The sequence below is a fragment of the Theobroma cacao genome, chromosome 9 (genome assembly GCF_000208745.1).
Source record: "Theobroma cacao cultivar B97-61/B2 chromosome 9, Criollo_cocoa_genome_V2, whole genome shotgun sequence".
NCBI lineage: Eukaryota > Viridiplantae > Streptophyta > Magnoliopsida > Malvales > Malvaceae > Theobroma > Theobroma cacao.
In genome coordinates, this window is record NC_030858.1 from 3,528,215 (window position 1) to 3,543,771 (window position 15,557).

The following is a 15,557-nucleotide window of genomic DNA, read 5'->3' on the forward strand; positions in this document are numbered from 1 at the left end:
TTATATATTTTTTATATATATTAAGAAGAATTTATAGTAAACTTAATTAATAATATACTTGAAATATATTAAGGTATTATACGTACATATATAAATCATAATCATAATAATTTAATATTAATTATATATATTTATTTATAATTTTGTATTAATTTGAAATTATAAGTTATATATTTTAAATGATATAACTTATTTGTTAATATTATAATATATAATAGTAAATATCTTACATATTAATATGTTACAATTATTACACTTTAGTAATGTTTCGTAATATAAAATGTTATGAATATATATATATATATAATTGTATAAATATTTTATATATACATATATTTAATTTATAAATAAACATTACTATAATTTATAATAAACTTTATTTATATTATTACACTTAATAACTTTATTAGTTATCACCTTAGATTTTGTAACATATTGTTTCTAATTAGTTATTATTTATATAAACTTTGATTTAAAACATTATAATATATAAGTTATGTCATCAATTTCATATATATATAATAAAGTCATATATTATATATACGTATATTTAATTTATACATAAGCATTACTATAACTTATAATAGACTTTATTTATATGATTACTCTTAATAACTTTATTAGTTATCACCTTAAATGTTATAACATATTGTTTATAATTAGTTATTATTTATACAAACTTTGATATAAAACATTTTAACATATAATTTGTATTATTAATTATATATACATAAAGTAATGCATTATCTATATATATTTAATTTATACATAAGCATTATTATAATTTATAATAAATTTTATTTATATGATTATACTTAATAAGTTTATTAGTTATCATTTTAGATTTTATAACATATTGTTTATAATTAGTTATTTTTTTATACAAACTTTGATATAAAATATTATAATATATAAGTTATATCATTGGTTTCATATATATATATATGTAAAATTATGAATGAAGTTTATAAGTTTTAATATTATAATTTATAAAAAGAAATAGTGATAAAATTTGAATCCATTGATTCAAAATCAGATCAACCAAACTAATTCTATGTTTGGTCGGTTTAGTTGTTTTTTATATTTGATCAGTTTTGATCAATTTTTTTAAAATAATTGATCTATTTGATTTTTAAGTATAATGAACTAAATCACTCAATCCATCAATTTTTTCACTCTTAATTAAAGTTGTCGCTGCAGCAAATGAGATAACGGACATAGCCTAAGGGTGAAAATAAGATGGAATTGTCTCTTTTATTTTTTTCGGAATTGAATTTGGGTTAGTACGAGAACACTGGTTTGGTTTAGATGAAACCTTCATGAAGGCCACAACCTGATAAAGTGATAAATCTGAGAGGATCAACAGTGGTCCATATCGCCAAAAACAAAGGCAAGCCTCCTCCGCCACACAAAACGAGAGTGATTCCCCTGACAAGACTTATAACTTCAGCCATGCGAAGGTTTTAAATATACAAATTCCAATCAAAGCGATTAATGGGAAATAAGACCACTTTGGACCCAAATAATTGGTTCTAAGGTAACGATCTAAGTACTGTGACAAGTAAATATGTGCAACGCCTACCAAATAATTAGAATCAATGAGCATAAACGAAGAAGATGATTGATTTGTTCCAGCCACATCCTCGGTTGGGTCCATTGTTATTAGTAGTATTGTTATTGGTAAGCTCCATTTGCTCCTATTACTATACCCTTCCTATGTAGGATGGCTATAAGACATAACTCGAAATTCATACATATTCCTCTAAGAAACAAAGTAGTAGTTAATTATGAGAATCAATTAAATTTAAATATGAAAAAATGTATTACATCAAAGTCTAAAATTAAAAAAAAAAAAAACTAAAAAATATACACGATAAGTCTTTTCTAAATATCAAGGTTGATGGCATACCCTAACTAATGATATTTCAATACCATTGCAATCACCTTTTCAAATCTTTAGGGACTTTTCGCAGCACTTTTTTCCTTTTTCTCTTTTCCTGTCCAAACATTATTTTCTATCAAATGTACGATTCTCCACCTTTTTTAAAGGCAGCTAACTTGGAATCTAGCAATAATGATGATGATAATCACTTAAGAAGGCAGTGTAGCAACATTAAACGTGGTGAGATTTGGATTGCTAGAATTGACTGAGATTAGTCGATTTCTGTTTTATGAATGGTGGTTTATGCATGCATCTTGACAAATCTAGATGAGTATTATCCACTCAAATTAAAGGGAGAGACGATGTCATGTCATCTAATTTAGAATAAAATGCAGAATTAATGGATTTGACCCTTGTTTCTACTACAATTAAGAGATAACAAAATGGGGTTTAATGTGAAATCGGAATTATTAAACAGGGAACATGGGGGGAAATAAGAGGAAAAAAATGAGAAAACGAAGGAATGGGGTGAGTTGGGCTTGAAGGGCACCCAAACTGAATTATGTCGCTTAAACTGGACTCCAAGATAATATGGGCTTTTAATTTGCTCGATTAACATATCCGAATGAATTATTCTGTTCATTGCGGCCTCACAATCATGGGCTAGAAATGAGTGTTCTTTTCAGCATACTTTAAACTAATTCTTACATGATTATTTCAAAATGGAAAACAAAATGTTTGTAACCATATATATAAACAAATTCTTATACTACCATTAGGAGAATAACTAAATATAGTGCATAACTGAGTTTTAAATGTTAGCAATGAAGCTTTTGATTCAATGTCATCTGTCATGTCTAAAGGATATATAAATGTAAGAAGAGATACACTAAGCAAAGTAACAAATTAAGGAAAGATTCATTTACCAACTGCCATCGATTTATTTGCAAAAGTGAAACAAAAAAACAGAGGTCCTTAACTTTTGCTAGTGAATCAAATTGTACTGTTTCTGTATTTCGTTTGGGCTATTCGCATCTGGTAACTCGCAACAAAGTAAAAGGCCCATTTTAATGCACAGCGCCGGACAAGCTCCAAACTTGCCTGACAAGCCTCCACCTCCATAATCTTTGGCGCTTCTTTTAACTCTTTTCAAAATTATTCCTTTCCCTCCACCATCCCTTTCATTTCCTTTCCTTTCCCTGTTAAACCCTTACTTTCTCCAGGGCTTTGGTCTCGACCAGATCCTTGGGCGGCATAGTCAGCGACACATGGAGCAGCACAGAAATCAGAAGATGGCTCAACAACAACAACAACAGCAACAACAGCAAGAGGAGCTTGAGGAGATGCAACATGGGCCGTTCCCTGTGGAGCAGCTTCAGGTGAAAAATCATCTTCAAGACCTTGTTTCTTTGCTCAATTTTTATTAGATATTAAGACGCTTTTCTATATGGGTCTTTTTCTTTTGTCTCCAATTTTCCGAAATGATGTTCCTTTTCTTGATTGGTCCAAAATTTCAGCGGAAATCAATGTAAATTATTTTTCAAGATTCTGAAATCCGAAAGGGGTTCTATCAATTTCACTGCTTTTGTCTTTGTAGCATGGGTCTTTTTTAAATTTCCTTTTTTTAACCTATTTTAGAACATATTAGAAATGTATCCAAATGGGTTATTTTTTCTCGCTCGCCTTATAAAGTGGGGTGTTTTTCGGTTAGGGTTTCTTGACTAGTTTGTCATGTAATTGTTTTAAACAAGCGCTGTTTTGCATTACCGTAAACGGCAGATCAAGACTCCATTAACTGAAATGTACATTCAATTTTGTTTTCTTTTACCTAAATTATGCTTTCACCTCCAGAATTACTGTGACTGCCTTTTCTAATGATCTAAGTCTTGAAAATGAAAGTAGCAGCTCATGTTTAACGTCTTCTTGTTTCATGTTTTTGTAAGTCCTCTCACATGTTGTGGCTTAAGTAGCTGACTAACAGTTATGGATCTCTCTCTCTTCTTTTTTATATCTTCAATCGAAGTCATCGGGCATTGCGTCCCTGGATGTAAAGAAGCTTAAGGATGCAGGTCTCTGCACGGTTGAATCTGTTGCTTACACCCCAAGGAAAGACCTTCTTCAGATCAAAGGAATCAGTGAAGCTAAAGTTGACAAGATCATGGAAGCAGGTTTGCTGTTTCCACACTTTATGTACCATTCAATATTTGTTAATGACATTTACTATATTTGTGAAATGATTTGTGATTAAGATGTTTAGTCTTCCTTGGTTCTTGGCAGCTTCCAAACTAGTCCCATTGGGTTTCACCAGTGCTAGCCAGCTTCATGCACAGAGGCTGGAGATAATTCAGATAACATCAGGGTCAAGTGAACTTGATAAAATTTTGGAAGGTAAATATGTTCTGATTTGTTGAATTTTTGTTTAATTCTAAACACTCCTTGAAATTTGACTACTGGTTCAACTGGTTAAGAACTGAGAACTAATGCTTCTAATACTTAATCAATTTTTTGCATCATTACATGCTCACTTGGTTTTCTCTATGATAGGTGGAATTGAGACAGGATCCATTACTGAGATATATGGTGAGTTCCGCTCCGGAAAGACTCAGCTCTGTCACACATTGTGTGTCACATGCCAAGTAAGAGCTTTTCCTTTTCCTTTTCGTAGCAACTAGAGCAGTATTCTGTGTTTGAAGTTGCTTAGATTACTGCCGTAGATGATTGTAATGACGTTAGAATGACCAAATGGAACAAGAAGAATTCAGATTTGTTGAATGAGTAAAATGAACATTATACTATGCCCAACAAGATGTGTATTATACTGGGTTTGAATTTCTTGTATCTCATGTATATTGCACATACTAACTGCCTAACACCAGCTCATAGCATGTCAGATCCCCCAATAGTTTGTAATTGCAATAATCTGTTTGTTACCCAGTTAGTCAATTTTGTAAAGCATGCTTCTAATGTACTTTGATATTGTAGCTTCCATTAGATCAAGGAGGTGGTGAGGGAAAAGCAATGTACATAGATGCTGAAGGGACATTCAGACCACAAAGACTTTTACAGATAGCGGAGAGGTGATACATGGCTACCTTGATATGAGAATGCTGCTCTGTATATGCAGTATTGATATCTAACAGTGTTGAATGCTGCAGGTTTGGACTGAATGGTGCTGATGTCTTGGAGAATGTGGCATATGCTAGAGCATACAACACTGACCATCAGTCGAGGCTATTGCTTGAAGCAGCTTCAATGATGGTGGAAACAAGGTATTGTCAAAATGTGTCCTTTGCTTACATTGTGGACATTAACCTCCATCTAGAATAATTATCTCCGATATAGTTAGGGTTAACAAGCTGCAGGCCAGATTGATCGTTTGATGGATTTCTCTGCAGGTTTGCGCTTATGATAGTAGATAGCGCTACTGCCCTCTACAGAACAGATTTTAATGGGAGGGGTGAACTCTCTGCCCGACAAATGCATCTTGCAAAATTCCTAAGGAGCCTTCAGAAGTTGGCAGATGAGGTAAGGCTTTTACATATTTATTTGTAGTACTATAATTTATGATAAGCTTTCATGCTATGACTACTATCATGTATTTGAAACTTTTTGGCATGAGATGCTCAGAATTCTACTAGGTGTGGAATTGAGCGCTTTACATCACTTGTATTTATCATCATTTTCCTTGCATTCTCTTTGATTGTAGTTTGGTGTGGCTGTTGTAATTACAAACCAAGTAGTAGCGCAAGTGGATGGTTCAGCCATCTTTGCTGGACCTCAGATTAAGCCTATTGGTGGTAATATCATGGCTCATGCCTCCACAACAAGGTTTGTGATAGAAGGCCTAATTTTTCCCCTTTCCTAACTGCTTTGCTTTGCAAGCTACTAAATATAAGCTCTTGCTGACATAGGTTGGCTCTCCGGAAGGGAAGGGGGGAGGAGCGCATTTGCAAAGTAATAAGTTCACCTTGCTTGGCTGAGGCTGAAGCCCGATTTCAGATTTCTCCAGGAGGTGTTGCTGATGTCAAGGACTGACTCATTTCAGCTCATTGTTTCCAAACAAAAGTTGAGCCAGCTCCTTTTATTGATCACTATGCCTCTGTATCTGACTGCTTCTGCTAGTGAGCAGCCCTACAACTTTGTAATTTTTGTCTGCAATGAAGCTGGCCAAAAGCTTTTGAAGAAGCCATTACAAAATCTTGCTGTCCATTTCCTTGTATATAACCTTTGCAAGGACTGAATTTCTTGTAATGGAGATTCCAAATATTTTATTTATATTTGAGCTCCAATAAAAAAGTGGTCTTAAAAACTGGAAAAAGGAAAGAAAAAATTCCATTGTTACAAATGTTTGTTCTTTATAGAAATGATGGAAGTTAAATTGATTATCCACCTTCAAAAACTTTAAAGATTTTCACACTCAATTTGTTAATACTAACAAAATTTATAGGTTTAATTCGAGTTTTTATTTTTTTTATTTTTTTTTATTTTTAATAGTAATAGTAAATTTTTTTTTTTTCACAAATCATTTTAAGGATAAAGGAGTCGGTTAAGGCTATTGACTACTGAACAGAACATACGTTGAGCCTAGGAAAAATAAAAGCAAAAAACAAAATGTCGCCGTCCATGATTAGCTGGCTAAACGACGTCGTTGCACTCAAATGGATCGGGGAAAAAGTCGAAGCTGGGTCTTGAGGGTCATCTGCTGCACCACACCACACCACACCTGCTCTAAAATGGCGTTAAATTCGACTGGCGTTGTCTAACGAGCACAAAGCTAAGGTTCGTTCGGTCCATCAGAACCAGACCAAAAGAAAAAGAATGGCAACAAATCCAGCAGCAACACCTCCAAACCTCCCCAAATCTGGAGCTATCTCCAAAGGCTACAACTTTGCTTCTACATGGGAGCAGGTTACTTTCTTCTTCTTAACTCACTCTTCGAAAACGAAAATGTTTGCCTTCAACTTCACGATTTGAATCTCTTCCTGTTTAGATCTGCCATAATTTATCTCAATGAACTTAAAATTTCAACTTACAACTATTTAATTCGGCTAATTTGTTGTTATTGATTTTGATTTTACTCTATCATTTCATCCTTAAATTTTGTAATCAATAGATCTGATCTGTTCACTGGAGCCGTAATTGTAACCGAAATGTGACAATTTTATTTAGAATAATTTGAAGAGTTGAAAACCTTTTTGTTGAAGATCCAATCTGTGGGGTGGAAGCGCTGATTTGGATGTTTGTGTTTAAATATTTTTCTTTTTTGGCTTTGTTGCGTAGAATGCACCTTTGACGGACCAGCAGCAAGGAGCAATAGTGATGCTATCTCATGCAGTTGCAGAAAGCCCGTTTCCGGCCAATTTGGTGAGAAATTCCGTTGCTTTTTGGTAACTTTTTTTTATAGCATTCTGAATCTTGTAGTGAAAGATGTTTGGATCATGCTGTTGTAGGCTCAAGAGCGCACCTCAGGGCAAGACAATGGCTTGTCTGTTTCTACAAAGGATAACAATTTCGGAAATTCTGAAGCTATTGAAGCAATTTTGGTTAATACAAATCAGGTAATTGTATTTCTTGTGGATGGTTACATTGGTTTGTTCTTTTAATGATCTAATTCTACTAGGGTTTTATGAAATCAATGAAATTTTGGATCTAAAATGTTTGCTTCTTTTTTCCCACTCTTATTGCTACAGTTTTATAAATGGTTCACAGATCTTGAATCAGCCATGAGGTCAGAGGTTAGTAGCTATTTCTTGTGGCAATGTATATGATCTTGCAGTATTTTTGTTGTATGTTTCTTTGTTCATCTTATCTGTTGTCTTCCTTTAGACAGAGGAGAAATATCAGCACTATGTCAATACTTTAACAGACCGCATACAGACTTGTGATGATATACTTCGGCAAGTATGGTCATGTTATATTTTATTTCTAGTGTTTTTTCATTCGTTGTGCTAGTTGTTTTCATGTTATATCAATTTTTTCCTCATGATTTTTAAGCAAGCAAGTATACATCTGTGCAGGTGGATGAGACCTTAGACCTATTTAATGAACTACAACTGCAACACCAAGCAGTAGCAACAAAAACTAAAACTCTTCATGATGCATGTGATCGATTGGTATGATTGTTGTTTGTAGGGCTTGTTATTTAGGTTCATCTTCTGGTTTCTAGCTTATTGACTTCAGGCTTTAGGTTTGACAACTGTAATCTGCTTCCTTTTGAGATGGAAAATTTTGGTTTTAGTTGATTGATTGCCTCACTACTTGTTCCTGTTGCAGGTAATAGAGAAGCAAAGGCTAATCGAGTTTGCTGAAGCACTTCGCAGTAAGCTCAAGTATTTTGATGAGTTGGAGAATGTAAGGTTTGAATGCTATCTTAACTAGAGATCAGTTTTCTTTATGTATTACTTGTCTTTGTTTAGCCTATTAGCCTCTAGTGTGTATGTTAATATAAAGTGTCTTGGCAGATTGCTGTTAGTATTATGGTTCTAAAATTCATGGTTTGTCTAATTTTACCTCTTGTGTACAGATTACTTCTAACTTTTATTCTCCAAGCATGAATGTTGGAAATGCAAACTTTCTCCCACTTCTTAAACGGCTTGATGAGTGCATATCGTAAGTTTGCATTTTAACTTAGTCCAACTATGCAAATTAGTAATAATTGTATAAATATTTGTCTTTCTGATGAGCACATGTCATTGAAATTTCTTATCATATTGTTATTATTATTTTTTCTCCTTATAGGTATGTTGAAAACAATCCACAATATGCAGAATCAAGTGTTTATTTGCTAAAATTCCGTCAACTCCAGGTAAAGAAGTTATAGTAACAATCTATGGACTGTCTTGTTAAGTGAATGAAAAGTAGCAATACATGCATATAAATAAGTTATTTTGACTAAAAGTTTTGGACATCTGTTTTTACAGTCTCGGGCGCTGGGTATGATCCGCTCTCATGTACTTTCTGTTCTCAAAAGTGCTTCTTCTCAGGTAAAATATCCTTATAGATGAAAGTTATGTACATAGGTTTGCATTTATGAATGGATTATAATACCTGACGAAATTCTTATTCTTTGCCTCATTAGGTCCAGGCAGCAATTCGGAGCAGTGGTGGCAACAAAGCATCTCTTTCCGAGGGTGTTGAAGCATCTGTAATCTATGTACGTTTTAAGGCAGCTGCTAGTGAGGTAATTATTTCCTTTTTGCGTTCTGAAAGCGAACATGCATAGAAGTATGACTATTTGCCCATTATAATAGTGAATAGAATATCTCTTGTATATGAAACGGGACTGTATACTACAATTAGATTCCCCTTCAGCATAGGTACTAACAGTTTTAAGCATTTGCAGCTTAAGCCAGTGTTAGAGGAACTTGAAAGCAGAGCATCAAGGAAAGAATACATTCATGTTCTTGCAGAATGCCATAAATTGTACTGTGAACAGAGGCTTTCTTTGGTGAGTGGATGATGTATTACACACACCCACACATGCCATCTATTTCAGTATTCAAATCAGTTATTAATGTATCTGTTAATGTATGCTTTTTTTAGATAAAAGGCATAGTGCATCAGCGAATATCTGAATTTGCCAAGAAAGAGGGTTTGCCATCATTGACTAGATCAGGATGTGCTTATCTAATGCAGGTATAGTAAATTTACTGTCCTCATGTTTAGTTACTGAATATTGTTATGATTCTTGGAACTTCTGATCAAGTGAAACATGCAAAAACTTGCTTTGTTATTTGAGTCATGAACTCTTTGCATTGTTGATATTGTTTGGTGAACTTAGAGACAATGCAATTCAGCCCATCTGTTTAAGCTTCACATACACTAGTGTTTGTAAATTGCTGAAATATGTACTGTTCTTTATTAACTGGGGACCTGCACATTGCCATTACTGCAGGTCTGTCAACTTGAGCATCAACTCTTTGATCATTTTTTCCCATCTTCTTCAGAGGATGTTTTGAGTTTGGCACCATTGATAGATCCTTTGTAAGTACTCTCGTAGGCCAATACTGTGGAGCTTTCTTTTCTCTGTTCCTATTTTCGTTTTGTTTCCTTACTAGGTGGCCTAATGATGCTTTATGGAAATTAATCAAAATAATATCCCAGAGTTTGACTTGAGCATAAATCTTCTGCGTGTGTTACTAAGATGGGTCTCCATTGTAGGTCTACATACTTGTATGACACATTGCGCCCAAAACTTATTCACGAAACAAATGTTGATTTTCTTTGTGAACTGGTTGATATCCTCAAAGTTGAAGTCTTGGGAGAACAGCTCAGTAGACGGAGTGAGTCATTGGCTGGGTTGCGCCCTACATTAGAAAGAATTTTGGCAGATGTTCACGAGCGATTGACTTTTCGTGCTCGAACACATATTCGGGATGAGGTGTGTTTATTGCTTATGCGTGCATGCATGTATATGTTTGTTTGTGTACATCTTATGAATCAATGGGAAGCTATCAAACCTGTATCTTATTGTGGCATATGAGTTTTTTCACTCCTTTCTGTATGTGGTATGATGGAATGAGTCTTGGTTGGAATAAGGATGTTGGCTCGTGTTAATTTACTGGAAATCAAGTGATTGCCAAGCAAATCAAGAGTTTGTGGCTTCCTTCTGTGGTTTTGAAAGAACAAATTGTTTTAGTTGCCTATCGTTTGAAATTGAAAGAGAAATTTGCATACAATTGCATTCAATGTTGTGGGAGCAAATGTGTTGTGCTTTCATTATAATTGTGCATGGCTGGGTTAATGCTACACATCAGGACATTGAACCTGTCAGTTTCCCATTTATGTTGATTTTACTTGAATTATTGTCTTCTTTCTTACACAGATTGCAAATTATATCCCATCTGATGAAGACTTAAATTACCCTGCAAAACTGGAGCAATCTGCAGATGTGAAGTCAGAAACTGCTTCAGTAAGTTCTCTAACACTTCTCTCTCACGCAACTTATAGATAATTGATCATGTGGTGTGCATTTTCATATCAGTTGGACAATTTCAAATTGGGAAGCTACTTTTTTTCTGCAAGTCAGAGTTATTTTTTCTAATTTAGACCCTTATATGGAGGGCCCTTTGCAACCATTATTATAGACCTAACTTGATCCTAGGATTTTTGTTAATTTATTATCCACCTTTTCTGCTTGGATTTAATACTACATTATATGATTGTGTGTGTTTAGACTCAGGTGTTGAATTGCTTGACATCCTAACAATAGTACATGAAGTTGCCACTCAATTGTTTAAATTCCTTGAATGGGATGAACCATGTGCAAGATGACATGTCTAGCACGAGTAGATTGCCTACATAAGGGGGCAAAAATCTGTATATGGGGTGTCTCATGCTGAGCAAGAATGGATTTGTTATCCTCTTCTGTTAGACATCATTTGTTTGAATGTGGTTTGCCACAGTTGGTTAGCAAACATGCATATCCAAAACCTACTTGCAGACTTGTTCCTGTAAGCACTTAGTGAATTATGCAGTGTCAATAACTGCAGCTTTTACATATCTGGATATAGATGTTGTCCAGATTAGTATTGCATTACACATGTCTGCTTGAATTTTACTTTCTATTTTCCCTTTTCGGAAATATAGTTACAGCATAATTAACATTACTATCCACTTTTTTATTTTTTGCAGCCTGATGCAAACCCAGATGTATTCAAAACTTGGTATCCACCATTGGAGAAAACCATATCTGTTCTTTCAAAATTGTATCGTTGTTTGGAACCAGCAGTCTTCACTGGCTTGGCACAGGTGCTTTGAGTCTTCGGATAATCACCATTGTTCAGTTTCTTGTCTCTTGAATTTCTATATTGCCCTTCTTTGTTTAGTATGTTAAAGAATTAATTTGCGCTTTGTTTTTTTTCAGGAAGCTGTGGAAGTTTGTTCTGTCTCAATTCAAGTAAGTTACTGCACAACAGTTAATGAAACTTTTCAAGGCCTTGAGTTCTTTGCTTCCATAGCATGTTCATGCTGTATAATGATACCATTTCTATCTGTAGATAAGCTAGATCTAGATTTTTAACAAAATCAGAATATCCATTCTATGAAGTTGACAAGCTTATTCTCTCTCTCTTTTTTTATCTGTTCCTAGCATGCTCTTATACATGCCTTGGTCTTGGTTGGATTTCTAACCAGTTGCATTTTCCCTTTTTAATCTTTCAATTGTACATAGAAAGCAAGCAAACTAATTGTAAAGAGATCAACACCAATGGATGGGCAGCTCTTCCTTATTAAGCATCTTCTGATATTAAGGGAACAGGTTATTTTCTTAATCCTCTCTTTTGCTTTCTTTTTCTGGTCATTCAATTGATAATATGATATAACTTCAAACACTTGAGTTTTGGCCTTCCAGATAGCACCATTCGACATAGAGTTCTCTGTGACACACAAAGAACTTGATTTCTCTCATTTGCTGGTAAGTGTCTCTGAAGCTAAATTTTTTTTAACTGAAATGAATTGCTTGGTGTTGACAATCTTTGCAAGCTCTTTAGCATCCTTAAGCAGAAGCTGTTTTTGAGTTTCAGCAAGATAGATAGTGGGAAAGAGAAAGAATTATAATAATCTTGTTTTTAAGATTTGTTTGATGTTCAGGTTGTTTAAACACTAGTTTTTCTCATCTCTATGTGGTAAGAAGGAAGGGAAAGAGCTGAGGGAAAAAAAAAGAGGGGAAAGAGAAATGTTTTTCCTTCCTTATGTTTGGCATGAAAGATGGAGAATAGAAGAAAAGAAAGAGATTAGGGGTAAAATTATAAATAAAATGATTAATTTAGTAGGAGTGTTTCCAATTTGGAAGGATTAGATTTGGAGGGAAGGAAAATGTGCAAATTCATTCATTTTCCTTCCCTCACTTATTTCCCTCCAACCAAATGAAAGAAGGGAGAGAAAGAAACATTGTTTTCCTTCCACTCTCTTTTTTTCCTTCCTCTTTCACTCCTACCAAACATAGAGAAAGTTCATTCATAGTTTATATTTTCTTTTAAATGTCTTTGACAGGAGCACCTAAGACGGATACTTAGAGGTCAAGCCTCATTATTTGACTGGTCCAGATCAACATCATTGGCAAGGACCCTATCTCCCCGTGTTTTGGAAAGTCAAGTAGATGCCAAGAAGGTTAGCATTTTACCCGTTGATAAATTTATTTTCTTTTCTCAATAAGTTGCTTTGGCATGTGCCACTGCAAAGTTGTCCTGCAAATGATAATTATACTACCTATCCTCGATTGATTATCAGCAAAAGACCTGTGTTCTTGTGAAGTTTTCAAATGATTATTAGCAAATAACCTATGTTAGTCAATGATTATTACTAGCTCTTAAAAAATGTAAATGATTATTACTATACTACAATTGATTATCAGTAAATGACCTATGTTCTTGTGAAGTTTTCAAATGATTATTAGTAAATAACCTATGGTAGTAATGATTATTACTATACTACAATTGATTATTAGCAAATGATCTATGTTCTTGTGAAGTTGTCCTGCAATAATTACTACCTCAATTGCCTCCTCCCCCCCCTCCCTCCCCCCTTTTTGTGAAAACTCCCTGTTGCCGTGGGCATTGTTTTTGTAATATTTTTCCATAAATTAATGCTAGTCAGCATCCAGCAACTGATGCTTCCGAAAATCTGATTTTGCTATCTGAAAAATCTCAAGGTTTAATGCTGGAAATCTGCTTTATCATCAATAGTATAACATATGCATCATGTTCATTACTTGCAGGAACTGGAGAAAAGCTTAAAAGCAACGTGTGAGGAGTTTATTATGGCAGTCACTAAGCTAGTTGTGGATCCCATGCTTTCATTTGTTACCAAGGTCCATTGTTTCTCTCCTTAATTGGTCTTTCTACAACTTAGGATATTCGAATAAGAAAAGAGTAGATATTGCTTGCTAGTGAAATAAGACCAGATCCCTCTACTGGAGCCTTTAAAAAGTTTAACACCAGTTGACATGGCAGAAATTTGAGCTTGGATATAAGTATTTAGTTTAACTTGCTATGTGATATTTAAAAGAATATCTTGTCTTCATCTTCTCTGACGCAAAGCATAATTTTAATGGTAATGGTATTTTTTCAGCTTTGACTAATTACTAATTGTCTAAGGGTTTATGTCTACAGGTGACAGCTGTAAAAGTTGCATTATCTTCTGGTACTCAAAATCAAAAAATAGACTCGGTTATGGCCAAGCCACTCAAGGAGCAAGCCTTTGCTACACCAGAAAAGGTGGCTGAACTTGTTCAGAAGGTGTGTCCCATTTGTAACTCGTGTTTTCCAGACTATTTAGAGGTTTACAGTTTGCAATATGAATTAGAAGGATGTCTATATTTGGAGTGCATCAAGATACATATTCCAGGATTATCTTATTTGAATTTGCAAGCCCGGGTAACAAATCTGTTAATAATTTCAAAGTTTAGCTTCAGCAAATTGATGTTTTACATTTCTTTGACAGGTAAAATCTGCTATTCAGCAAGAACTTCCAGTGGTGATGGGGAAGATGAAACTTTATTTGCAGAACCCATCAACAAGAACAATTCTCTTCAAACCAATTAAGTAAGATACTGTCTCTAACTTAAAACTGTAATTTTATGGCTGTGTATCTATAGGACTATGAATGACCTGATCAAAGATTTTCTTGTTCTTAATGCGTGGGTTAAGTTTTCAAATCCGTCGACTCCTAGAAGACAATCTTGATGAATGATTCAGATTCTGTAATGCTCATCTTACAACGAAATAAGGTGATTCTTATATTTACGCAGGACAAATATTGTGGAAGCCCATGTCCAAGTTCAGTCCCTTCTAAAAGCAGAGTATTCTCCAGAGGAAAAACGCACCATTAACATGGTGAGCATTCCTGAACTGGAAGCGGAGCTCGACAATCTCCTGTAGTGGGAGCTAACGAAGCTCGGTCAAATTTTTTTGCTCAACTCAAAACTCTTCAGTATTTTTGGCCATACATACCGCGGTTTGAGTCTGTTTATGAGGTTACATTGGTAGATAAGTAGAAAAGTTATGTAAAAATTGCTTCTTGTTCAGAATATTCATTTGTTAAGTCCATAAATTTTTTCTTTAACCCCAAAAGCATAAAATTCAATTGTCACTACCTTGGCAACAATTGTTGATCGCATTTTCCAGTTATAAGTTAATATTATCGTTTCGTCAGCCAACTACATGTTTAGCTGATGTTTTATTATTGGACCATGAACCGTTTCTATTCTCTATTCACCTAAAAACAAAGTTTAAGGGCCCCGTGATTTATATCAATAAACAGAATGCGTTGGAGCAGATCCATGGGATCCGTGGCTGTTATCTTTGATGGAAAATGCGATCATCATTTGCACTGCCATCGTGTTTCGCCACCCAAGATATATATATATGTACAATGTTACCACAGCAGTTTATAACATCCTATTAAGGACCTTACGTCGTCTTCCGGATCTTACCCACGAACATGAATCCATACTGGGTCGTAAAGCTGATAAGCAGCCTGGTATTCTGTCTTTCTTGGTCTACAGCTACACCAGGCAGCACCAAACCCAGGTGTTTTACCTTTGACAGATCTCGAGACCTCCTCATCATTCAGTGTTCTTTTTTTTATTTGTTTGGGGCACATCGATGCTTCAGCTGAATGCCATGAAGAGGCTCATCAGTGGTGCGTTAGCCACTAGAATGAAACTAGCAGCCTA

General features: G+C 34.6%; 2 protein-coding genes across 2 annotated transcripts; both read left to right on the plus strand.

Moving 5' to 3' along the window:
* On the plus strand, nt 3,030-6,169 carry LOC18588206 (DNA repair protein RAD51 homolog). Its single transcript, XM_018126682.1, has 9 exons — nt 3,030-3,261; nt 3,906-4,050; nt 4,160-4,270; nt 4,427-4,518; nt 4,865-4,959; nt 5,038-5,151; nt 5,278-5,407; nt 5,589-5,710; nt 5,794-6,169. The coding sequence occupies exons 1-9, from the start codon at nt 3,151-3,153 to the stop codon at nt 5,915-5,917; spliced, it is 1,044 nt and encodes a 347-aa protein (XP_017982171.1). The 5' UTR covers nt 3,030-3,150; the 3' UTR covers nt 5,918-6,169.
* LOC18588207 (conserved oligomeric Golgi complex subunit 3) lies at nt 6,564-14,998 on the plus strand. The gene is made up of 25 exons (XM_018128209.1): nt 6,564-6,790; nt 7,163-7,246; nt 7,333-7,440; nt 7,573-7,617; nt 7,709-7,783; nt 7,900-7,995; nt 8,156-8,233; nt 8,406-8,491; nt 8,621-8,687; nt 8,803-8,865; nt 8,961-9,062; nt 9,225-9,329; nt 9,425-9,517; nt 9,777-9,865; nt 10,043-10,262; nt 10,707-10,793; nt 11,516-11,632; nt 11,748-11,780; nt 12,054-12,140; nt 12,234-12,296; nt 12,875-12,991; nt 13,599-13,691; nt 13,993-14,118; nt 14,324-14,424; nt 14,631-14,998. Exons 1-25 carry the CDS (start codon nt 6,701-6,703, stop codon nt 14,758-14,760), a joined length of 2,355 nt encoding a protein of 784 aa, XP_017983698.1. The 5' UTR covers nt 6,564-6,700; the 3' UTR covers nt 14,761-14,998.